Source organism: Malus sylvestris, chromosome 10 (genome assembly GCF_916048215.2).
Source record: "Malus sylvestris chromosome 10, drMalSylv7.2, whole genome shotgun sequence".
Classification (NCBI taxonomy): Eukaryota; Viridiplantae; Streptophyta; class Magnoliopsida; order Rosales; family Rosaceae; genus Malus; species Malus sylvestris.
Window position 1 is genome coordinate 12,780,589 of NC_062269.1, and position 26,905 is coordinate 12,807,493.

Here is a 26,905-nt window from a genome sequence, read left to right on the forward strand (position 1 = left end):
CTGAAGTGATAAGTTTCAAACAGGAGATCAGAGGGCTCAAGCATGAGAATAAACAGTTGCACAGGCTCGTACATGACTATGCTACAAACATGAAGAGGAAGCTCGACTTGCTGCAGGAATCTGATGGTCAGATTTTACTTGATCATCAGAGGTTTGTGGGTTTGTTCCAAAGGCATTATTGCGTTCGTGTTTTGGGGCTATACCGCGTAATGAAGCTTCAAATGATCAACCTTCGATGCCTCCTCCTTCTGGGGTTCTGCCTAGTACTGAGGCTTCGAATAATCACCCTCTGGTGCCTCATCTTTCTGGGGCTCTGCCGACTGCTGAGACTTCTCCTAAGCAACCTTTGTGAAGGCTCCCTCTTGTTTGTTTATTTTGATTCATATATATGTACTTATTTGTAACTTATCGGAGATATCAATAAACAAGCTTTGCTTCATTTCAACGTATTGTGTTGAATACACCAAGGCCTTCTTCACTAAGTTCTTTGAATTTTTCCTTTTGTTGAAGCTTGTATGTTGAAGCTTTGTGAGTGAAGCATGTAGGTTGAGGTAGTGCTCCCTTAATTTCTCGAGTGAGGAAAACTTCTCGTTTGGAGACTTGAAAAATCCAAGTCACTGAGTGGTTTGAGACTTCCGAGTATCAAGGTGCATTAGCATATGGTAGGAGTCTCCCAAGTCTCCGGTCGAGGGAGTTAACGAATGAGGCATTTCCTTTCTAAGTGGTAGCCCAAAACTCCTTCTTCATATATATTTGTTATGAAAGTTGTTAGGCCCAAAGAAGAGGATGCCTAGGCAATTTTTTCTTTTGATTTTTTTTTTCCTAAATTTTTGAATTTTCGAATTTCTGAAAAAAAAAAAATATATATATATATATATATTTTAAAGATTTGTAGGTGAAGCTTTGGTGTTGAAGCTTTGTAGGTGAAGCTTTGAGTTTGAAGCTTTGTTGGGTACCATGAATTGATTTTGCTTCACACTATCTTGATTAAGATAGTGTGAAGCTTTTGTAGGTGAAACTTTTGTGTTGAAGCTTTGTAGGTAAAGCTTTTGTGGTGGGTGAAGCTTTTATGGGTGAAGCTTTTGTGGTGGGGGAAGTTTTTGTGGTGCATGAAGCTTTTGTGGGTGAAGCTTTTGTGGTGGGGAAGCTTTTGTGGGTGAAGCTTTTGTGGTTGAGGAAACTTTTATGGGTGAAGCTTTTGTTGGTGAAGCTTTTATAGGTGAAGCTTTTGTGGGTGAAGCTTTTGTTGGTGGGTGAAGCTTTTCTGGATGGGTGAAGCTTTTGTGGGTGAAGCTTTTGTGAGTGAAGCTTTTGTATGTGAAGCTATTGTGGGTGAAGCTTTTGTAGGTGAAGCTTTTGTAGGTGAAGCTTTGTAGGTGAAGCTTTGGAGTTGAAGCTGTTGTTGGGTACCATTAATTGATTTTGCTTCACACTATTTTGATCAAGATAGTGTGGTCCTCCATTGATGAAGATTTTGTTGGTGAAGCTTTGGAGTTGAAGCTTTTGTTGGGTACCATGAATTGAATTTGCTTCACACTATCTTGATCAAGATAGTGTGAAGCTTTTGAGAATTTGTAGTTGTCCTCCTTTGATGAAGCTTTTGTTGGTGAAGCTTTTGTGGTGAAGCTTTGTTGGGTATGACGAATTGATTTTGCTTCACACTATCTTGATCAAGATAGTGTGAAGCTTTTGAGAATTTGTAGTTGCCCTCCATTGATGAAGGTTTGTTAAATTTCCCTTTTTTTTTTTTTTGGGAAACTAGAAATTTGAAAATATGGGAGAGACAACATATACAAATTTTGCTTCCACACTGTTGAGCAAGAGATTGTGATGCAAGTCACACCTTGTAGTAGTCGAAGGTTTGGATGAACCATATAAATTGAATTTGCTTCAAACAGTCTTGAATTTGCTTCGAAGATTTGAGAATTGTAGTTGCTCTCCATTGATGAAGCTTTTGTTGGCACCATAAATTGGTTTTGCTTTACACTATCTTGATCAAGAATGTGTGAAGCTTTTGAGAATTGTGGTTGCCCTCCATTGATGAAGCTCTTGTTGGTACCATAAATTGGTTTTGCTTCACACTGTCTTGATCAAGAGTGTGTGAAGCTTTTGAGAATTGTGGTTGAACTCCTTTGATGAAGCTCTTGTTGGCACCATAAATTGGTTTTGCGTCACACTGTCTTGATCAAGAGTGCGTGAAGCTTTTGAGAAATGTGGTTGCCCTCAATTGATGAAGCTCTTGTTGGCACCATAAATTGGTTTTGCTTCACACTGTCTTGATCAAGAGTGTGTGAAGCTTTTGAGAATTGTGGTTGAACTCCTTTGATGAAGCTCTTGTTGGCACCATAAATTGGTTTTGCTTCACACTGTCTTGATCAAGAGTGTGTGAAGCTTTTGAGAAATGTGGTTGCCCTCAATTGATGAAGCTCTTGTTGGCACCATAAATTGGTTTTGCTTCACACTGTCTTGATCAAGAGTGTGTGAAGCTTTTGAGAAATGTGGTTGCCCTCCATTGATGAAGTTTTTGTTGGCACCATAAATTGGTTTTGCTTCACACTGTCTTGATCACGAGTGTGTGAAGCTTTTGAGAATTGTGGTTGAACTCCTTTGATGAAGCTCTTGTTGGCACCATAAATTGGTTTTGCTTCATATTGTCTTGATCAAGAGTGTGTGAAGCTTTCTACGAGTTGTAATGTTTGCATTGTTACAGAGGGGAAATGTCTGAAGTAGATGCAAGATGGTTGAATAGCTTGATCTTCGTATGCCATGCACTGAAGTTGTTGTTGGCTTGCAATAAGACTTTATTGATGATTATAACTCTTGTTAGGCATAAGTGCTCCCCTAGTTGAGTTGTCAAGCTTGAGGGTTTTTTATTATTTGTGAATGCTAGGAGTTCACATGTACAAGTTGTACCACTCGTCTTCTGGTAGGTGGAATGAATGGTGAGTTGCTTTCATCATTTGGTTGGTGGTACGAAAATGAGTTCCTTCTTCACCTGGTTGGTGGCATGAGTGGCAAGTTGCCAAATGATATTAGAGTACAGGTTGTACACTTCATCACCTGGTTGGTGGCATGAAGGAAAGTATGAGTTGTACATGTTATCACTTGGTTGGTGGCACGAAGATGAGTTCCTTCTTCACCTGGTTGGTGGCATGAGTGGCAACTTGCCGAATGATATTAGAGTACGGGTTGTACATTTCATCACCTGGTTGGTGGCACGAAGATGAGTTCCTTCTTCACCTGGTTGGTGGCATGAGTGGCAAGTTGCCAAATGATATTAGGGTACGGGTTGTACATTTTATCACCTGGTTGGTGGCATGAATGAGAGTACGGGTTGTACATTTCATCACCTAGTTGGTGGCATGAAGATGAGTTCCTTCTTCACCTGGTTGGTGGTATGAGTGGCAAGTTGCCGAAGGATATTAGAGTACGGGTTGTACATATCATCACCTGGTTGGTCGCATGAAGATGAGTTTCTTCTTCACTTGGTTGGTGGCATGAGTGGCAAGTTGCCAAATGATGTTAGAGTACAGGTTGTACATTTCATCACCTGGTTGGTGGCATGAAGATGAGTTCCTTCTTCACCTGGTTGATAGCGTGAGTGGCAAGTTGCCAAATGATATTAGAGTACGGGTTGTACATTTCATCACCTGGTTGGTGGCATGAAGATGAGTTCCTTCTTCACCTATTTGGTGGCATGAGTGGCAAGTTACCAAATGATATTAGAGTACGGGTTGTACATTTCATCACCTGGTTGGTGGCATGAAGGAGAGTACAGGTTGTACATTTCATCACCTGGTTGGTGGCATGAAGATGAGTTCTTTCTTCACATTTCATCACCTGGTTGGTGAGAATAAGGGCAAGGTGTCAAGGCATATTGTAGTAAGTGTCGAAGACACAAAGTATGTTGAACCCTTTCGAAGCACAGGTGGCTTATGTATAGATGTGTTGGAATGTATGATGTTTATGTATGAATGTGTTGGAATGTATAATGTTATGTATAAATGTGTTGGAATGTATGATGTTTATGTTGATTGATATGAGTGATGCTTATGAATATTTTGCTATGCCTGAAGGGATCCATGCTTTTGATATTTGAACCATGTTGGTTGTAACACTTAGTATCACATACTTTGTGTCAAAGTATGCATGTTGAAGCTCTGAGTTTGAGTATAAGAGTAGGTCAGCGTAGACCAAGTGTTCCAGTGCTAGGAACGCAAAAGACTCAGAAGAAGTTGTCTGAATTCCCTCTTTTTTAAATATTTGCTGAATAGCTTGTGTGACAAAAGATCTCAAGCGGTTGAGAGTCAAAACATTTGTAATGTGTATGCCTTCTTATAATAGCATTTCCTTCAGTACCTAGTCCTCCACTTTGAAAGAGTGAGGCTTGGCCCCATAGTTATAATAGTCGACGGTACGTTCACCCTTGGTTGTCTTGATATGAACTTTTATCCCTCTTGTTGTAATAGGCTTGCTAAGAGTAAAAATCTTTCCTCTTACCAAGAGACAGATGCGTTTGGTGACTTAGCAAGTAGCTAAATGAGGCAGGAGATGATGTAATAGGTGTCTAAATGGCCAAGATCTCCTCACTTGGTAGAACTTGACTTCCACTTCCCACTTGTTGATAGGGGTTAACCATATAGGGGTTCCTTTGGTATGTCCTTACTTCGGGTAAGGTGTGGTTGTAAGCCTGTGCCATCACCTTAGAGTAAGTCTTCCAAGTGTTGGCATTGATCATGTACTTGAAGAAACAATCACGTAGGCCTTGAGGGCGGTATTGTCATCTGCCTCAGCGCAGCGAGAATACTCATGGCTGAAGCAACCGGTATACTCTCGTAGTGACTTGTCTGACTTCTGGCGAATAGTGTACAAGTCATCTGTAGAATGCAAGCGATCGGTCTGGAAGATGTGTTGAGAAACAAACAGTTTCCTCAGTTCCTCAAATGAGTCTATTGTCTCAGGTGGAAGACGACAATACTAGTTTAGAGCTTCACCAGAGAGGGTGGAGGGGAAGAGAAGACATCGCTCTTCGTCGGTGTGCATCTGATATGCCATGGTGGACTCAAAGAAGTTAAGGTGTTCAATTGGGTCATCCCTTCCAGTATATAGTTGTAAACCAAACTTTTGTTTTATCTTCGCTTGAAGGGGGTGTTGAGGATCTTCCTTGTGAGAGGGCCAGGCCTGGGTTGGTTCTAGTCAGGTATCTCGGCCTGACGTTCGGCCTTCAACTTGTTTACTTCTTCAAGGAGCTGTAGGACAAGAGGGTCCTGAGTGGAGCCATGTAACACTGGAATTTTCTTTCGAAAATCTCCATCGCCTCTTGGAAGTAGGAAAGTTTGAGCAAGGGCGTGTGGTTTTTTCTTGGACTCGCCGTACTGACTTATAGGGCGAGTTTGTCAGAATACCTCAGAGTCCCCTGTACCTTCATGTTCTTCTAGGACCTGTTGTTCCTTCCCTAGATTGGCAGCAGGCCTGGGTCGTGGGAGGGGACCGAGTCTTTTAGAAACCTTTGGGTCATTGATATTTGAGCATATGTGGAGAGGATTCTCTCGACGTTGCTTTAGGAAGTCTCGGCAGTCACGATAAACGGCTTTCGATCCTTCTAACCCTTCTGCCAGCATGTGTCTTCCTCCACTTCTCTTGCTTCAGGTCGAAGCATCTGGGTTGAGAGAAGTCTAATGTTGATCAATGTTTTAATGATTAGCTCGCTCCTCATCAGGGATACCCATGTCAAAGGGAGGTGACCCTCTGTGTTGGGGGGTACCCAAATGATGGTTGATGTCCACAGGGGCAACGAGCTCGCGTGTTTGAGTACACCTAGTTTCGTGGAGCGTCTCAAAGAGCTTTTCATACTGCTCCTGGAGGACCTCATTCTTCATTGCTATCTTGTTGTTCTGAGCTTCTAACTCATCGACTTTAGCTTGAAGAGCAACCCTTTTTCCTTCATTCTTTCGTTGTTTCGCACTAGGTGCAAAAAGGGTGTCATTCTGTGTGTTGTGGCTTCCTTCGCTCCCCATGTTAGAGAGGGATGCCTAGTCAAAAAAGAGTGTACGAATGGTGGAAACCAGGTTGGCAAAGCTGAATAGAGTGGGAATAAGTGTCGTTCCCACAGACGGCGCCAAATGTTGATGCACAAAATCAGTGAGGACTTTGGTACAACAGAAAGTGTTAAGTTTGTGACTTTCGCTAGATTGCTCAAGTCATTAGTGTGGATAAGTATGTAAATGGATAGAGACAGGGAAGCAAACACAAGATGTATGTGGTTCACCCAGATTGGCTACGTCCACGGAGTAGAGGAGTTTTCATTAATTGTGAAGGGTTTACACAAGTACATAGGTTCAGGCTCTCCTTTAGTGAGTACTAGTGAATGATTTAGTACAAATGACATTAGGAAATATTGTGAGAGAATGATCTCTATTTATAGAAGAGAGTTTCTAGTTTCATTCTGACATTGACACGTGTCGTGTTGTGATTGGCTTCTAATGTTAACACGTGTCGCGCTATGATTGGCTTCTGATGTCGACATGTGTCGTGCTGTGATTGGCCTCCTGGTTGGAGGGAAACTCTTTTGGGTCCTTGACGGTATAACGTTGACCGGTGCTCAGTAGTTTCGGGATTGGCCAAGTATGGTACAAACAAACTTGATATATCTTTTTTACAAATTTATAGAAAATATTATTAGACAATGGTGTAATTGGGTTTAACTGGTCTTTTTATCCTAAATTTTTTCCTTATATGTTGTCCATGGAACTTCATATTGGGCTAAAAGGCTGGCCCTCCATTGTTTGTGTACGCAACTTCTTTCTTGCTACCATTACATTGGGCTTCGATTAATGTACCAATCTATATATACTTCCGCCCAAACTGCCATTTTGAACTTTATTGGACCAATCTCAAGTGTGTGAAAGAACGAAAATAAAGGGCATAGGGATTGGTTGTTATTTGGACTCATATTCTTCAATTATAAATCTACCAACGCATATCATTGTTTTATTGGAATGAACGCCACATTGGTGGTGAACTAGTTTTACAAAAGTAATTCTCCTTGATAATAGTTTTACTTACACATTCACGATAGAAAAACATAATTTCTTCAATTAAATCTTTTTATGAATTGTTCATTAATGGTGTATTCATTTAAATAACTTTTAATTCTTTTTTTTTTTCAAAGCTGAAAAAGTTACAAAAGCACTATTACTAATAGTCAATTTAATACTGACTGTTGAGTTTGTTAATTTATAAGTGAGATGTCTTAGGTTCAATTCTCATCAAAAATGAATTTAAACCACATTATTATTAACCAATTAGGCTTAACCCACTCTCATATCCCCTAATATAGATATTATCGTTTGTTAAATATATATATATATACACACACACACACATATATATTATCAATTCAAAGTTTTTTCTTTGAGTTTTATGTTCAAAATATTCTTCCTTATGTCACCATGCAAGAATTATCTTTGCTTTTTGTTTTTTATGTTTTTGTTTTTTTTTGAACAAATGATAGTATTTACAATAAGAGGTAGGGGAGTGGGCTAAGCCTTACAATAGGTTTGCCATAATAATGTGGTTAACTTCGTCTTTGGTGAGAATTGAACCTAAGATCTCTCACTTATTACTAGACCATAGTACTATGTGACATGTTTGCTTTTTGTTAGAAGAATAAAAACACAGAGGTAGTAGTTATCACTTAATAATGCACTCTTTCTGGTCACATAAATTTTGCGTAGAAACCTAGACAATATGAGAGAAAACTGTATTAAATTAAAATCTACAATATGAGGAACGTAATTTTGATCCCATTTGATGTTCGACATTATCTTTTAGAAGGACGTCCTAAGTAAAATAGACACGATGATAAACATAAAATTATAGGAACAAATTTGTAGGACTTGTACAGAGAGAAAAGAGGACACATGGGCAAATGGAAACCTCAAAATAACCAGTCAAACCTCCACAAGCAACGGTCATGTATAAGAAAAATCAGTCCCTACAAATCCCAACATCGAAATACGGATACCCAATACTTTGGCGCCAAACAAGGCTTCAATATCAAATTACAGTTACAAAACTTTAACACAATAATCCCCGAGAGAGAGAGAAAAACACACAGAAGCTAAATCCACACACCAAAAAAAAACCCAGAGAGGAGAGAGAGTGTGTGTGGCATCCAGAGAGAGAGAATTGAAGAACATCAAGGGGAAAAAATGGCACAAGCACAACCACGTGGGGAAAAGCCCCAAGAGGTCCCAGAAATGGAGGTGAAAGAAAACCCAAGAAGCCCATCCTTCACATTCAATGCACAGGCACCTGAATTTGTGCCAAGATCACATGCCCAGATGCCCATTTCTGGTTATTTCTATCCCTGTTTTCACTTTCTTGGTGACAGTACTGCTTCCCCTGATTGGTTTTACATTGGGGACCAAGAATTGCCTCCTTACTTGATCTCCAATAATCCCAATATCAATCCGCTTTCCAATCGGTCCAAGAACGCGCTCCCAGATGATCTTCAACAGAAGATCATTAAGCAGGTAACTTGTCTTCGAATGTTCATTCTTTTTATCCGTATTGTATTGTATGTCAAGGAAAATGTGGTTATATCAAACTGTGAATCTTGATCATTGATCAGGTTGATTTTTGTTTGAATGTGTACCGGCATTCAATCGGACAAAAGAATTAAAGTTTCAAAATTATGTACCATATATCTGGTTTTTTATTAGGAATTAGATAAAACATGTCTGGATTTTCTGATCATGTTAGGCAAAATGGAATCGTCCTTGTATGACCTTCATTTGTTCCCTCCCACCATGGCTTTAGTAAGTAGATTACACATAGATTTAGATTCAACTATGTGTGACACATGAAATTTGGAAAACTTAATTGTCAGCCAATTTTTGTAACCGTTCAAGTTTTAGAGGTCTAGGGATACCAGCACCAATTGCCTTAGGGTGGGTTCAAAACCTCCGATTGCCATTGTCCAATTTAAGATGAGAAAGCATTACCAGGTTTTTCAGGCAGGGAATTTACCTCAGAAGCTATTGAAAGTGTTCGTCCAATTTTGTTAATGTTCCACGAGGAAATCTGTATCCAAAAATAGTTGGAGATCTCTCTAGAAATTAGAAGACCTCATTACTCTTTCAAATTTTGCGATGCATGAGATGTTAAATCATTTAACATATAGATTTGTTGTCACCCTTAATGATGTCTATAGTCATTAAACAATTAGGACTGGACTATGACAGCACCTTCTGAACCTAAGGACTATTTTTTTGCATAAAACAGGTGGAGTACCAGTTCAGTGACATGAGTCTGCTGGCAAATGAATCCTTAGCGAAACACATAAGTAAAGATCCTGAAGGATTTGGTAAACATTTTCGGAAACTAATTTATGCAGATTAAGTTAAAAAAAAATCCACAATTCAATTCATGCATGCTTTTGTATTTTATAACAGTTCCAATATCTGTTGTTGCCTCCACCAAGAAAATGAAGTCACTTATTAGTAACAACCATATGCTCTCGCAAGCACTGCGGTCTTCTTTAAAGCTTGTAAGTTGTCTGATTAAATTACTGATCAGGTTTTGTTGTCATTCTTTTCATTCGTGAATGGTATTACTCATTTGATCTTCAAGCTTTCATCCTGATTCTTCAATAAATTTATTGAAGGTTGTAAGTGAGGATGGCAAGAAGGTTAGACGTAAGCATCCTTTTACTGAAAAGGACAAAGAGGAATTGCAGGTAAAAGCAGATGCTTACTAAACAACATGGATTTAAGTGTCTTCATGAATCATTTATATGGTGTGTTTGTTCTTTTATCCGTTCTTGCAGTCTCGCACGGTTGTGGCAGAGAATTTGCCTGAAGATCACTCTCATCAAAACCTAGAGAAGATATTCAGTGTGGTTGGAAGGTTGGATTTTTCGCACCAAGTTTTTCCATGGTCTTTCCTTTTGTATTGTGTTATCATACATTTTGAGAGAATCATCACAGCATATTTACACTTTCTTTCAAGAACAGTGTGAAAACCATCCGAATATGCCATCCCCACGAATCCAATTCTTCCCGCTCCAAAGGCGATTTCATTGTCAGCAACAAGGTACAAGATTAAATTAACCAGTTTTGTCCTATTAGCCTATAATTCACAAGAACTCTTGTAGAAATTTTCTTATGATAATACATTTCTTCTCTAATTATGCAGCTGCATGCGCTTTTGGAGTATGAGACAATGGAAATAGCAGAGAGAGCGGTATGTTTAATGCTGTTATAACTTCAGATTCCATCCTTTGTTCTCTCTTAATATTTTTCATACATCAGGTTGATAAGTTGAGCGATGAAAGGAACTGGAGAAAAGGGCTCCGAGTAAGGATGCTGATCAGATGCTCGGTATGTCTTTATAAACATCAGAGAATGTGGTTGCTTGTAAGTTCAGTATATGCATATAGACCTCCACTTATTTAACAAGGCCTCGTTGCTTCTAAAACACCATGATTTTCAGCCAAAGTCTGTTTTGAAGAGCAGAAAGTCTGATTTCGATGGCATTTTAGAGGATGACGAACCACCGTATGATTGCGCAGTAGAAACTTCTCACCCAAGCAGCCCTGAATTGGTCATTGATAGTCCTAATGTAAGTCCTTTCTTGCATTAAAAAAAATCATGTTAACATGCCATTACATTGTCTTTTACAGCATGTACTGTATTTTCTGATCACGTTTTCATCGACATCCTAAGAGGCAAAATCCACTTATGCAAGAGGATCACACTTTTATCAAAGATATGAGATCAAATGCGATTAGTAAATGTGGTACATTATGTATTTCAAATAACACCTTGATCTCACATGAATACGTTTTTGGGTAGGTTGAAGAAAACTCGGCATTGTCCAAGAAAGGACTGGCCTGGGGGCGTGGTAAGGGACGAGGACGCGGGCAGAGCCAGAGCGGGCGTGGCCTGATTGCCCTGTCTCCGCTATCAACCAGCACCATCCAGTGTGAAGCATCTGCAAAACTGAATTCCAAGGGACCAAGAATGCCGGATGGGACTCGAGGCTTCACCATGGGAAGAGGCAAGCCAGTAAGCGCCATGAATTCGCCGTAAGAGAGTGAGTGATTTTGACGTTACTAGAAGAATATGTATATGGCTCTCTGCCTTCCCTAATTAAGGAGTCTTGACAAGAAGGGAGATTTTGGTTAAGCAGCCATTAATATGTGAAATGGGGGTAATTTGTTTATTGATTTTAATTGAGACGTATATTATGGTAAACAAATTTTGGGATGCCATTAGCTCTTGGCTGTTATCTAGACCCCATAGTGATCACCTTTTTTGTTTGGAATGTTTTTTTTTTTATAGAGGTACTTTGCATTTGGGATGGAATTTCAATTCTCTTTTGTACAATTCTATTTGAATAATGAAGTGGATGGACGAACTCTCTCTTTCAAAACTATCTTTATATAGTAATTTATAATATAAACGATTCTGATCACAAGAACAAAATATCGTAAATCAAATACAAAATGTTTTGTGGAGGACCATTTTGATAGCCAAGTATTGGTCTAACCAAATGCGCAGGTCAGGACACTAAAGGGTATATACTTCAAGGCAGTTTGATAATTATTTTATTTTTGGTTTTTCTTTTAGTGTTAGTGATGGAGGAGAAATACATGGGAAAAGGAGACCTGAGTGAGAGAAATATGTTGAAGAAATGCACACAAATAAAAACTAAAAACCAAAAACTATTATATGTTGTTTTCACTTTCAAGATTTTATTTCATGCATTCTTCCGTATTCTTTCTATTTTTCCTATTACTTTTCTTCTTACCTCTTTCACCATACACATTTTTTTTAAGAGAAAAAGAATAATACTTATGCATTATGGTGTGTATTCAATCCCAACTAATTCTTTTTACATTTTTTTTCAAACGATTAATTTATTAGATTAGATGTTAAATTAGGAAAAATTGAATTGGAAGAGGTGGGGGATGCAACACAAGGACTTCTCAAGAGATCACCTATTCTAGTACTATTCTCGACATACACTTTCTTCATATCTCAAGCACAATAGTAAAAATAAAAAACTAGAAACGAATGATTATTAACAAGTCCTTAGCTTGTAGATTAATTATTGTTTTTCTTAATTTATGAGAATTAATAAACACTTGAGGTAAGTTTAGTAGGAGGGCCTTGGGTCATTCGTCAGAATTGTTTTTCTTAATTTATGAGAATTAATAAACACTTGATGTAAGTTCAGTAGGAGGGCGTTGGGTCATTCGTCAGAAATCCCTTCAATCTTCCTGCAAAAGAAGATGAACACACACACCAAAAAAAAAAAACAAAAAAAAAAAAAAAAAAAAAAAGCAAAAGAAAAAGGTGAAAACGTTAAGAAGTGGCCCATGCAGGTCTCGAACCTATTAGCACGACGCTCTAACCAGCTGAGCTAATAGGCCACTATCAAATTGTAACAATATCTAAAATACTATCGCAACCTGTACCATGACGAAATGACTAAAACTAAGAGTATCCCATGCATCCCACTTTTTTGTTCTATAGTTTATAGCTGATTAAAACATGGAACTACTTTGCTATAAGCGATAATGGTGGGAGGGGAAATCAAATTCAAGGTCTCGGGTCGCTTGCAGTAATCTCTTAATCTTACTATTAAGCAGGGAAAAAAAAATAGTAGCATGAAATCTGTTTCAAAGTTGTCCACACAAATTATGTTTATCATAACAACTTGATTTTGTGATGAGATTTTGGCACAAGCTTTCTCTAATCTAATGACACATTGCGTAAGATTATGTCAGCTAAACATTTGTAAATTCTGAAATGAATACATAATCATCAGCCAACCTTGTTAGAACAAGGGCATAGAAAAACCATTGTTTGTACTCAACTCTTTGAGCACCAAACGTCATATTGTGCCCTATGATCAAAGGGCACGCCCATAGTGGACACATATATTATTTTGGTTGCTGCATTGTTGCTATTATTAATGGACACATATATTGGTGTCCTTAGGTTTCAATAGGCACAGTTAGCTTTTTGTGTGCAGCGGTCATTTTTCTTGTAGCGTAAACGAGAAATTTGTTTATTGGGATGTTTCCACAAAAGATAGCATTTATTGCTCAAGTGCACATGTAGTTTTGAAATGAAGCTCACAACTATTACTAGTTATTAGTCACTCAAGTTCATGTAGACGACTACTTTAGTAAGTAACTAGTGAGTGGTGACAAGCCAGTGGGGATGGTGATAATGTGAACAAAAAGCCTGATACCATCTGTTTGGGTTAATATTTAACTTTGGGCTTAAAGGGAAGGTAGCACAAAAGAGCTCAATAGAGGAGATTTTGCTTGAGGCCCAGAGTCAAGCCCAGATACCTATCTCGAGACAATATGATGGCTTCCCATTAAATGCAAAGGTTAGGTGCTTACAAGGGAAGTGACAACCGATGGAAATCAACCAATTCTCGACCCAAAAGCACTTTTCTGAAGGACAGAACATGTAAAAGTGCTGATGACTCACTACCTTCCAGTTACTTTCTGGCAAGAGCAGAAGCAGCACAGTCGGACTAATTCACCTATAAATAAGGGAAGGGGGTCCAAAGACAAGGACACTTAATCAATCAAACAAACAAACATACAACTTGCCTTTCAATCAAGCAAATATCCAGAAAGCTGTGCTTTGTCCAGATTCTGCACGTTTTTAGCTTTAGACTTCCTTGAAAGACATCTTTTGTCTAAGTAAAAGCTCTATTACCTTCTTCAAATATTGTAGTATTGATTCTCTTGTGTAAACTCATTTACCTTCCATCCCTCTTTCAGTACCAAACCCTTTAGAACTAAAACAAAGAGATCGCAAGACGTTTAATCTTGCTTGATAAGGTGAAATCTTGCTTGCCTTTCATTGTTTTGTCTTTCAATTAATAGATCTATTGTTATAATGTATTCCCCAGTACATATTCAAGTCACTTCTAGTCTTTTGATGATCCAAAGTTCCTTCAGTTCTCAGATCTGGTTCACTTAGTGGTTCTATGGTTATAAGAAGATTAAAAGTGATTAAAACTGATAACTTGATCAGATCTTGATCTCCACCCTATAAGCATACAAGATAAAGAACTAAAAGTCCTTGATCTCAAGGCACAGAAAAGAACTTAATGTAGACTTAACCCATCTACGACAATCCTTTGATAACAAGAATTCAGAATAACTTGGGGCGCAAGTAATCTACTTAAATACACTTGTTCTATATTTGCGATACAGAGATGACAGTGGTACACCTTATCACTTAGTTTGTTTTGACTGCGAGCCTCAAGGCCTACACCTAAGGCCCCACAAAGACACCTTTCAGAACTAACTTTATCTTCTTCTTGCAGCATCTCAGCAAGTCGGAGCCCTACAAACAATCGAAGTGCCAACTCCTTGGGGAGCTGTGTGCTCGAGCCAAAGACCCCTCCCTGCGAGATTCCCTACCCGAACATAGTTTTGGCACGCCCGGTGGGACCACAAATCTTGTATGCCAAGTAGGCAAAAGAAATAACAAACCTTCAAGAGGTGGGGAGCAAAGCAAAAACCACCCCAGTGTATCCCAAGATCAAACATGGCAAGTCTCCCCGAAGACTTGCAAGGACTTGCCTTGACGGAAAGCTCGACTCATTTCGAGAAATCAGGAGAGAAGGTTACAAATGAAGACCTGCAGGCTACCATGATAGCTATCTTAAAAAGCATGGAGAGAAACTCTCTAGAGACAAAAGAGAAAATCAGTAGACTCTGCTCCTTAACAAGTAGAGAGATGATGAGAGAAGCCAGCCCTATGAAGAAACTAGTTATTCCTTTGTTTCCTTTGTTTCCTTTGCTTAAGGAAAAGGGGAATAAAGAAAAAAGCAAGGACAAACCTAGAGCTGATCAACCAACGTTGAAGAAAATCAGGGAACTAGAGTTGCCCAACCCGTTGGTATTTTTATTAGATAGCTGTTTGGACCCAAATTTACATTATCGGCCCGTGCAATCAAGGCCGTTAGACGAGTAAAGTTCTAGACCGTTGGATGATAAAGTGGTTGAGATAATTTTCAATTATTATTAAGGAATAATATTGTGATTTTAAGCATAATATTATCTCTTAATACATATTAGATTATCTAAGCCTAATATTGGCTATATCAGGCAGGTTGCTTAAAGATAAATGGCAAAGCAAATCATATTTCCAACAGAAGTACAGTTCAAACGGGTTTGAGATGTTTGGTACGACTCATGCGGCAATACAATGGGTTAGTCGATACATGTATCGGATAAAGTTAAAATAGCGCAATAATGGTGATCAGGATCAATAACAATTTGTGATAATGGCAGAGTAGGATTTGCAATTGATTTGCAAATGGTTTGCATGGATAAGACAGCATGGAAAAAGGAACATTTTGATGGTCTCCACGTGGAAGGCAACCGACGAGTCATGATCATCAAATGGCATGCACCCTTGGAATTTGAAGTTTTTTTGGCGATGCTTATTTTATGGCCAAGTCATGTTGGAATGAATGGCTAAGGGATGGGCTTGCATGCTAATTATCTACATGCTTTGGTTCCAGTGCCGTGGAGGTCATCAGGTTGGCTGATGCATGCTAATTGTTTGCATAAAATAAGGAGATAATTATGACATCGAAAAGATAGGTTATTGCTTACATTGAGAAGTATTTGACTCGAACTCTAGCTGATGAGTTCGAATTAAAATCAAATCATACACCAATGTGAAGCCACACCACACATCTGCTTCTATAAATACAGAGGCAGTGGCAACGAAAAAAAGGCCTTCCAATTCAACACACAATTGCCCTGCGCAAACTCTCTTAACAACTTTGAGATTTTTTATTTTCTCTTTTCGCTGACACATCTTCCGTTGGCATCAACAGCACTATGAAAGTAACCGGTGATATCTTCAGTCAGTATAGATAGCTCTGTCGTCGTAGAATCAGCCGAGCTCGGCCGATGAGTTGGCACGCCTCGCATTCACCAAAAGACGTAGTTAGCTCGTAGATTACTCGGCCTGCGCGGTAGGCTTGGTTATTTTTAGGGTCAACATTTTGGCACGCCCAGTGGGACACAAAGCTAAAACTACGAAGTTCACATGATCTATCTGGATCAGGCTTCATGGGATGAGTGTCATCGTCTATTAAAGAAGCAAAAACAAGTCCTCAAGAGATTAGGGAGAATTTCTGAAAGGCAAGAGGCCGGGGGGTAAATTTCCGCTTCGGCCTAAGAAAATTGTTAATTTGGCTGAAGAACAAAGGCCACCTATTTTTTTGGTCGAGACTGAAAGTGTGGTAGGCCTAGAAGAAAATGTTCAAGTTTCTGAGCCACAAATTGACTCAGAAAATGATTCGTCAGAGGAGTGCTCCAATGACGAACAAGACCAATACACGACTTCTGACCATAAAACCACATCAATTGATATGGTAATTGGAGACAAGATCTTAGACGCCGAAACCATGACAGTCGATATGGTTATTGGTGATAAAGCCGATATGGAGAAATTCCGTTCGGCTAAGTTGTTCGAGTTAAAAGCCGAAATTAGAAAAATTATTATGCCTGGAAGGCATAATAATTGTTCAACATATTCGGCGGCCGATGATAAAAAATTTTCGTCAAGCCGAACATATTTGCAGATGATCTTTTATTCGGCTTTGGAAAATCTCAAAGTGAAAATTTTGATGTAAAAAGATCTTGGCTTGGAATAAAACATCGTTGGCCTCCTCTTCTTTATTAGTTCAGCCACTTTCGTTTTTTCTTTTGTTAAAAATATATATATATATATATATATATAAAATAAATAAATTATTTTCTTAAACATATGGCTATGCAAGCCGATGTAAAGAAAATGGGGGGCAGACATTTTGTAGACTTGCTCTCAATAAGCTCCTCGGCAAAATTTAAGCAGTGAAGGCTTGCTACTTTTCTTGACTTCGGCCTAATGGTTTGTCTCGGCCCCGCATTATGCAATATGCTTGGCGCAGTGTGCAATACGCACAAAGAAAAAAACAAACTAGTCTATGGCTGCTTTTCTTCCTCGACAAGTGGTTCACTCGATGCGATTGTACTCGTCTTTCCTTTCCAGCTACTGGTACTGAAGGCTTCCTCGAGAGTCATGCTTAAGATTCATGGAGATTATTTTATGGAAGGAAAAGGAAAACAATGGGAGTTTAATTTTTTCCATTCGGCCAAGTCATTCGACCATTAAGACTTGACCATTTGAAATCATAAAAATTGTAGTACTGGTGCTCGGCCATGAGAAGTTTAGTTTTTCCATTCGGCCAGTAAATACATTTGGGACATTTAGTTACTTGATTGAGACAAAAGGAGGAAAGGTGTTAGGCAGCCCACTCATTGATGAGAACCAGGTTGGGACCCCACAGTGAGGTTGGAGATATAGAAAGTGACCCATTTTTGGTGGCCATTCGGTGTATGCATGCTGCATCATTTCTTGGTAGCAAAACGTGCTCAGTGGAGGTTTAATATATAATTAGCAATAGCACATAAGGATGCCATTACCAAATTTTAAAAACACTGAGTGGATGGCTGAATGACCCGTCATCCAGCTGGCCGAGGAATATCCCATGCAGCACCGAGTCATGCTTTGACAGGACCCTTCTAGTATGCATGGCATATCTACATTAGAAGGTTATCTAGGTCATCATTTCAAGTAGGAAAAGGATGTGATAGAGATGCTTGGCCAACAATTCATATAGGCAATCAGGTTACCTATATATATATATATTATTTATTTATATATAAGTACCAGGAGAAGCAGTGGGCAAGAGTCCTTGAGACTTCAACCTTATTTGGTTTCTATCGGCCTTCGACTTCAGTTGGTTTCCTCGGCCCAAATTTCCTCGACGCCAGTTGGTTTTCCTCGGTCCAAATTCGAGATGGTCGAAGAGGTTATTTATTAAAGTGGTCGAGCCTTGTATGGAATTGTGGCAGCCGAGGAAGATCATAGCGTTGGCAATACAGAGATATTGTTGCCGAGTAAAAAGTTTCAATTTCGACGATACGGGAGGTTCTTCGACTGACTAATTTCCTTCACCATTCAGCTTACGGGCCGAAGCTCAAGGAAACTGGGGGGCAATGTTTGGACCCAAATTTACACTATCGACCCGTGCAATCAAGGCTGTTAGACGAGTAAAGTTCTAGACCGTTGGATGATAAAGTGGCTAAGATAATTTTCAATTATTATTAAGGAATAATATTGTGATTTTAAGCATAATAATATCTCTTAATATATATTAGATTATCTAAGCCTAATATTGGCTATATCCGACGGGTTGCTTAAAGATAAATGGCAAAGCAAATCATATTTCCAACAGAAGTACAGTTCAAACGGTGAGATGTTTGGTACGACTCACGCGACAATTCAATGGGTTAGTCAATACATGTATCAGATAAAGTTAAAATAGTGCAATAATGGTGATTAGGATCAACAACAATTTGTGATAATGGCAGAGTAGGATTTGCAAACGGTTTGCATGGATAAGACAGCATGGAAAAAGGAACATTTTGATGGTCTCCACGTGGAAGGCAACCAACGAGTCATGATCATCAAATGGCGTGCACCCTTGCAATTTGAAGTTTTTTTTGCGGTGCTGATTTTATGGCCAAGTCATGTTGGAATGAATGGCTAAGGGATGGGCTTGCATGCTAATTATCTGCATGCTTTGGTTCCAGTGCCGTAGAGGTCATCAGGTTGGCTGATACATGCTAATTGTTTGCATAAAATAAGGAGATAATTATGACATCGAAAAGATAGGTTGTTGCTTACCTTGAGAAATCTTTGACTGGGACACTAGCTGATGAGTTGGAATTAAAATCAAATCCTACACCAGTGTGAAGCCGCACTACACATCTGCTTCTATAAATATAGAGGCAGTGGCAACGGAAAAAAGGCCTTCAAATTCAACACACAACTGCCCTGCGTAAACTCTCTCAACAACTTTGAGATTTTTTATTTTCTCTTTTCGCTGACAAATCTTCCGTTGGTATCAACAGCACTGTGAAAGCAATCTGTGATATCTTCAGTTGGCATAGATAGCTCTGTCGTCGTAAAATCAGCCGATCTCGCAGCATCTTCCGTTGGCATCAACAGCATTACGGCGATGACAGTTGGTTATCTATCCAAGTGTCGGTCGAGAAGGATTTCTGAATCCTTATTGAGCTTATGGCGAAGTGAGGTGTTACAGCTTACTGAGCTCGGTGCATTGCACGCCAAGTTATTTTATGATTGGATACTCTCAAGTGAGATTTAGAGTTCAGCATTCAAACGGCCGAACCACGTTCATTATTAAGACTTATATCCGCTTTGAGTATTTGTGCCCTTACACTTTGGTGTCGATTCAGCATGAGTTTACTCTGACGAATACCATCACTGTGACCGAATCCGACGATGACGATTCGTGAACTTTGTAAGAATAGTAGCCTTGTCTTTAAGTTCGAGAACCCAAGAGGTCGAGACGTGTTCCTTCCTCTGCCGCAATCGCAAGACGTAGAAATCAGCCGCGCACCCAACGCAACATCAACAAATTTTACTCCTCGGCCGAGCTCGGCCAACGAGTTGGCATGACCCGCATTCACCGAAGGACATAGTTAGCTCGTAGATTACTCGGCCTGCGCGCCACGTGGGCTTGGTAGTTTTTAGGGTCAACAATAGCAGGGGCAGTATGGGTCAGAAATAAAGCAGTCACTGAAAAAACCACAGGCTAATACAAGGATTGATATTGACCATTTACTACAAGCCCCAGTCAACATGATCAACCTAACATAGGTAGAGAAATGGAAGGGAAATGCCACGTGGGAGGTAAAAGCAGAAATGAGGCCAATCGATAGACCAATTGAGGGAGTTATTAAGCTGCCCAAGAAGCCTAAAGCTGCCATAATCAAAGGAGTAGTACTATACAGTAGATGTTAGTGTGAATGCGAACTGAAGGTACCAGCAGCTGGAGCCGTCATTGATCAAGAATTGATCAAAAGAAGGAAGGAGGAAGAACATGAAAATCACATGAGCACCATTTGAGCAGCCGAGAGGGAAACCTCTAGGAATGTCTTTCAAAGGTTGGGCGGAGACTCTCAGCCTAAAAACTTGTCAGAAGTGTTTAGAAACTATAAAGCTTCAAAAGAAGTGGAAGACAAGGAGGCCAAGATACCAAAGTGGGTAGATGTAAAGCCATCCCAGCCAGGTTATGCCGGAGGAGATGTTAAAATGAAAGGAATGACAGTTAATCCGATCACAAAGAATAATCTTGCCCGACTCAGGGTAAAAATGGTACATAATCGGAAATGATGGGAGACCTTTTAAAGAGATGGGAGCCTCCATGATCAAGAGGGTTCAAAGGCAACATAAGGCCCACATGAACTCTTTGAAAGTTCCCACTACATCAGAAACCTCGGAGAATGTGAAGTTCGAAAATGTACCTCATAAAGGAAAGAATCAACCTCATTGGAGGAGTAAGAAGGAGGTGAAGAAGGCAAATAACAAAAACGAAGAGGAAGGAGACCATGTGCCCCCGAACGTCCATCTTGGAAAATACATAATATTGAGAAGAGCTCAAGAAGATATGGTGATGATACCTACTTCAGGATGGAGCCCAAAACCAATCTGTTTTGGAACTATCTTACTCGAGAGAAGGTTGCCTGCACCATTGTTAGTAGATACCATCTGCAAGTTAATGTTGCCCGAATGAGCACAGGCTTGGTTGGATGAGTTTATTAGCCACATTCGGGGCAAGGGGAAAGATTTACCTGGACCTAGAACTTCCACGTAAACATGACATATGTTTTATTAGCCATGTTTCAAGCCAAGCATAATCAGCCTCCCATGATTGAAGGTGATTACTTGGCAATATAACCAATGATAGTGCATGTTAGTGTCGAAGAAGCAGGACAAGGAGAACCCAACCAGAGGCTTGCCCGAACAATCAAGAAAGAAGCCTGAAAGAATATACACAAAAAAGATGGTCTTCGTTCGACCAAGTTCGGTCATAGCCAACCATTTCAAGTCCATATATGTGACTGCTCACCTTGAAGGAGTACCTTTCAAGAGGGTATTGGTTGATGGAGGGGCCGCAGTCAATGTGTTACCATATAAACAGATGAAGAGAATGTGCATGAGTGAAGAGGACCTTATCCCCACAGATTTTACAATTTCCAGGTTCTCGAAAGCTATCATCAGGACTCATGGGATACTACCATTAGAGGTCGATTTGGGTTCAAAACAAATCATGCTAGCCTGTTTTTTCTTTTTTTTGTAGACAGTACATCCACTTATGGGGCTTTACTGGGTAGAGATTGGATTTATCAGAGTCTCTCTGTGCCATCTACCTTACACCAACAAATGGCTGTTTACCACAAAGAAGGGGAAACGGGACCTGGGTTCTAGGAGATAGTAGAGGCCGAATCATGATCGTTCCTCCCTACATCTAACATCGCAGAAGCCAACTTCTATGATCCCAGTATTGGGATTCTTCAATGTTCAGAAGCTAACAAGAATGGCCGCCTGACTAAGGTGATGGCCCAAAAAATTCTAGAGCAAAGGTTATCTCACACAAGAGAAGAATGAGACACACCCTACATCATCCCAAATCCCCAACACCCTTAATGTCAGAATAGAAAATGAAGGACCAAGTGATTGCAGTTAGGTCCTTAATAAAAAGACTATTTGTGTACGAGAGAGAGAAAAAACAAGAAAGGGAGAAATCAGCCAAGGAATAAGAAGAGTGAAACGGAGAGGCTTCAAGCAGTCGAGTGAAAAGAAAAGAATCTTTTGGAGAAGAGTTAGAAACAGCCATCCAAATGGTTGAATGTATATACAACTTGGATGGACCAGAAGATTTGCTCGAGACTCCTAAACTGGTTGAGTTTTTGTGTGTAGAACCCAACAAACCAACCCCAAAAGTGCAAGATCCCTTGGAGACCATTAATTTGGGAACTAAGGAGGATCCAAGACCAATATAGATTAGTGGTTTGTTGGAAACCGAGAATCGGGCAAAGATTGTCGACCTTTTGCATGAATTTAAAGATTGTTTTGCTTGGCATTACACCGAGATGCCAAGTTTAGATCTAACCTTGGTAGAACATAGGATGCCAATTAAGGAGGGGTTTAAACCTAATAAGCAAGCACCACGGAGAATGTCCAAAGAAATTGAAGAAAAGGTCAAAGAAGAAATCGAAAGGTTGGTGAAGGTCGGATTTATTAGGCCTGCCAAGTATGTTGAGTGGTTCGCAAATATTGTACCTGTTTTAAAAGCTTTAACTAAAGCTGTTAGATGTTGTGTTGACTATAGAAACATTAATGGAGCCACGCCTAAAGACGAATACCCCATGCCCATGGCTGACCTATCCATAAATGTAGTGGCCAAACACAAAGTGCTATCTTTTATAGACAGGAATGCTTGATATAATTAGATAAAAATGGCTAAATAAGATATACATAAAACAGGTTTTAGGTGCCCCGTCCATGTTGGAGCATATAAGTATTTGGTAATGCCATTTGGGCTCAAAAATGCTGGTGCAACTTATCAAAGGGCAATGAACGCCATTTTTCATGAATTAATTGACCATAGCATGGAAATGTATATTGATGACATTGTGGTAAAATCCAAAACTGAATAGTAGCATTTGATGGACCTCAAACAAGCCTTAACAAGAATGAGGATCCATAAGCTAAAAATGAATCCACAGAAGTGTGTTTTTGGAGTAAAATCGGGCAACTTTTTGGGATTCCTCGTTCATCAAAAATGAGTGGAGGTTGACAAGAATAAAGCTCGGGCAATAATGGAATCACCTCCCCCTACTAATAAGGTACAACTACAAAGGCTGCTAAGAAAAGTCAACTTTTTAAGAAGATTCATTGCCAATTTGGCAGGCAAGATTCAGCCACCAACTCCTCTACTGAGACTAAAAGACAAAGAAGAGTTTGAATGAGGCCAACCGCACCAAGAGGCTTTCGACAGCATAAAGGCCTACTTAGCCTCTCTACCAATGCTCTTCCCACCTCAGAGAGGGAAGCCGTTGAAGCTTTATATCTCTGCCTCAGAGAAGTCAATTGGAAGCTTGCTGGCCCAAAACAATGAAAGTGGGAAGCAGCAAGCTATATATTACCTCAATAAAATCCTTACCGAGGTAGAAACAAGATACACTCTGATGGAAAAATTATGTTTGACTTTATACTTTACTGCTTGCAAGTTAAGGCATTACATGTTGCCTTGCAACATTCACATCATTGCCAAGACCAACGTGATCAAATATATGCTGTCAAAGTCAATGTTGACAGGAAGAATTGGAAAGTGGATCCTTGCATTATCAGAATTCAATTTTCAGTATGTACCGTAAAGGGCGGTAAAAGGGCAGGCAATAACGAATTTCTTAGCCGAACATCAAGAAATAGAATATGAGACTATTAACATCCCTGGAACTCTGAAGGTATCTAACCTTTGGATCCCACCAAGCAAAGCCTTCTCGGGCAGAGAAGAATGGATTCAACAGGAGGTAAAAAGGATATCTATATCTAGCCTTTGGGTTACTCCATGGAGGCTGTATTTTGATGGGTCTTGTACCCAAAATGCTGCTGGAGCTGGGATTGCGATCATCAATCCTAAAGGTACTCACCATTGTTATTCCTTCCTCCTAGATTATAAAAAAAAAAAAAAACTACCAATAATCGGGCAGAATATGAGGCCTTAATAATTGGCCTAGAGATCTTGATAGAGTTAGGGGCAACCGAAGTTGAGGTATTTGGTGAGTCAAAGTTGGTGATCAATCAGTTGAATGGAGAGTACAAGTGTAGACACATCACCATGGTCGGCTATTATTACTTAGCGGCCACTCAATTGTTAAGCTATTTGGCACTGAAATATCAGCCAGTTACACTCCTAAATAAGTAAATGCAATGGCCAACGAGATGGTACAATTGGCCTCTGTAGTACAAATCCAGGAGACGAAGTTTGAAGAGGATATAGTAGTCTAGAGAAGAAATCTCCCTTCTATCTTAGAAATGGGATTTAGACGTGATGACTGAAGAATGGAGGACACTTGTTCTTTGATATTTAAGAGATCCATCCTTCCTCACAAGTAAGAAGAATAGACAACAAGCAACTAAGTACGTCTTGTGGGGAGAAAATTTACTAAGGAAGACTCCATATGGGTTAATGCTAAAATGTATGGGCCAAGAAGAATCGATGAGAGTAATGGCTGAAGTACATGAAGGGATCAGTGGAGCATATTAAGCGGGAATCAAGATGAGGTGGCTACATAAAAGATATGGTTATTTCTGGCCCGAGATAGAGAAAGATTGCAAAGCTTATGCCCGAGGGTGTGAAGAATGCCAAAGACATGGACCACTCCAACATGTGCCTTCAGTACCCTTAAACACCATGGTCAAGCCTTGGCTCTTGAGAGGATGGGCAATGAACTTCATTAGGCAAATTCACCTAGCTTCTAAGAAAGGACATATGTTCATAATTGTGGCAACAGATTACTTCACTAAGTGGGTAGAAGCTTCAACAATAAAGAATATCACTTCTACTACAGTTAAGAAATTCATGAAACCAAGATCTTACACATATTTGGGGTGCCTGAGACAATTGTCACAGACCACGGACCATCTTTTATTTCAAAAGAAGTAGAAAAGTTTGCCAGTAAGTTCAAAATAAAGATAGTCCAGTCTAGTCCTTACTACCCCCAGTCAAACGGGTAAGTTGAAGGCAGCAATAAGATCTTGGTAAACGTTATTAAAAGAATGGTGGCCGAGAATCCAGAGAAATGGCATGAGAAGTTGGGAGATACTTTATGGGCATATAGGACTTCCAAAAGAGAAGCAACTGGAACTATTCCTTATGCTCTGACTTTCGGGCAAGATGTTGTGATTCCCATGGAAATTAATGTGAGTTCAGTTAGAATTCAAAATCAATTCAGGCTACACAGTGAAGAGTACATTCAGGTTATGTGTCAAGGAAGTGAAGACCTTGATATAGCCTGAATTGAAGCTCTAAATAAAATTCAAGAAGGAAAGAAGGCGGTTGCCCAAGCCTAGAATAAAAAGGTCAAGTTGAAGAACTTCAAAGAAGGAGAGTTAGTATGGAAGGTAATTTTTCCTTTAGGAGCTCAGATCAAAGGCTTTGGAAAATGGAGCTCGACTTGGGAAGGCCCCTTCATTGTTAACCAAGTATTAGGTAAGGGTGGATATTACTTAGCAGATTTGGAATGAGACTTACAGAAGCATCCAATCAATGTTAAATTTCTGAAGAAATATAGCCTAACTTTGTGGGATGTTAGGGATTGCTATATAGAAAAAGAAGTACAAGCGTTGCATGAAATCTAACTCTAGTTTTTCACTCGTCATGAATCGTAAGGAAAATACAAGACAAAGCAATTTAAAGAAACCATGTTCATTTCAGCTAAGGTTGAAAGTTACATCAGATTTCGCTTAATAGTTTTACATCCCTAACTTGGGCAGTTATCCTAGAATGGTGGGTCTACATTTTATCCGACTCTTCCTAAACATTGTTACTATTGGCTAAATAGATTTCAACATATCCAACTTCCATTTGCTGTCTCAATTCCTTTTAATCTTCTGCGCCTTCGCCCGAGAGCCCTACCGATGAAGTCATGATAATTGATCCCGAAGCATACACCTATGATGATGAAGTGATCAAGAAAGCAGAAGCTATGGGGAAGTCTGGGCTTGTGAATATCAACATGAATGGAATCTACCAGTGCGATTAAAGCTGCTCGGTTACTCCTCAATACCATAGAAGTCCTAAAATGGAAGCAGGGAGTAGTGCGCCTTTCTGATGATTTTATAAGAACTGATTTCTCCTTAGGCATGCTATCTCCAACAGCAATTGAGACTTGAAAAGTCCATGTAGGTTCCAAGGGATTCATTTCTCCCTCATTGAAAGAGAACCCAATATAAGAACCTACCCAAAGACGATGAGGGCCATTTAGAAAATAATGCATGATGGAAATCATTTCACTGGTCATAGAAGAAAATTAAAATCATGCAGCTTTGAGTACCTTTGAGAAGATGGGAAGAAAGTTGGGATTATAGGGGTCTGAAAGCGTCTAAGGATTCTAGGCCATCCTGGAAAATTTTAAAAACTTAAGTTGGTTAAAATCGTTGGCCAAGGAATGGAATTGAAGGGAGTTTTATAGCAAAGGATTGGGTGACGATAGGAATTCATGGGTTAGTGCAAAAGGGTCTCAGAAAAGCAACGGTTGCTTTTAAAACGGTGCAAGTTCTGAGAAAAGAAGTGCGACAATCGTTAATGAAAGGCAGCTGTTCAATCATTATTAGCGCCTCGGTTTGTAGGTTTAACAACGATTGAATGGGGCACTGTTTGGGTTAATATTTAACTTGGGCTTAAAGGAAAGGTAGCCCAAAAAAGCTCAATAGAGGAGATTTTGCCCGAAGCCCAGAGTCAAGCCCAGATACCTATCTCGAGACAATATGTCGGCTTTCCATTAAATGCAAAGGTTAGGTGCTTACAAGGAAAGTGACAACCGATGGAAATCAACCAACTCTCACCCCAAAAGCACTTTTTCGAATGGCAGAACATGTAAAAATGCTGATGACTCACTATCTTTCAATTGGTTTCGGGCAAGAGCAGAAGTAGCACAGTCAAGCTAATTCACCTAAAAATAAGGGAAAAGGGCCCAGAGATAAGGACAATTAATCAATCAAACAAACAAGCATATAACTTGCCTCTCAGTCAAGCAAATATCCAGAAAGTTGTGCTTTGTCCAGATTCTGCACCCTTTTAGCTTTAGACTTCCTTTAGAAAGACATCTTTTGTCTATGTAAAAGCTCTGGTACCTTCTTCAAATGATGTAGTATCGATTCTCTTGTGTAAACCCATTTACCTTTCATCCTTCTTTTAG

General features: G+C 39.6%; 1 protein-coding gene across 1 annotated transcript; it reads left to right on the forward strand.

Annotated features, from left to right (window-relative positions):
* Positions 1–8,042: 8,042 nt before the first annotated feature.
* Positions 8,043–11,439, forward strand: LOC126584895 (la-related protein 6C-like). Its single transcript, XM_050249271.1, has 10 exons — positions 8,043–8,537; positions 9,289–9,370; positions 9,459–9,553; positions 9,671–9,742; positions 9,833–9,912; positions 10,020–10,098; positions 10,201–10,248; positions 10,317–10,385; positions 10,498–10,626; positions 10,860–11,439. Exons 1-10 carry the CDS (start codon positions 8,214–8,216, stop codon positions 11,094–11,096), a joined length of 1,215 nt encoding a protein of 404 aa, XP_050105228.1. The 5' UTR covers positions 8,043–8,213; the 3' UTR covers positions 11,097–11,439.
* Positions 11,440–26,905: the final 15,466 nt, after the last annotated feature.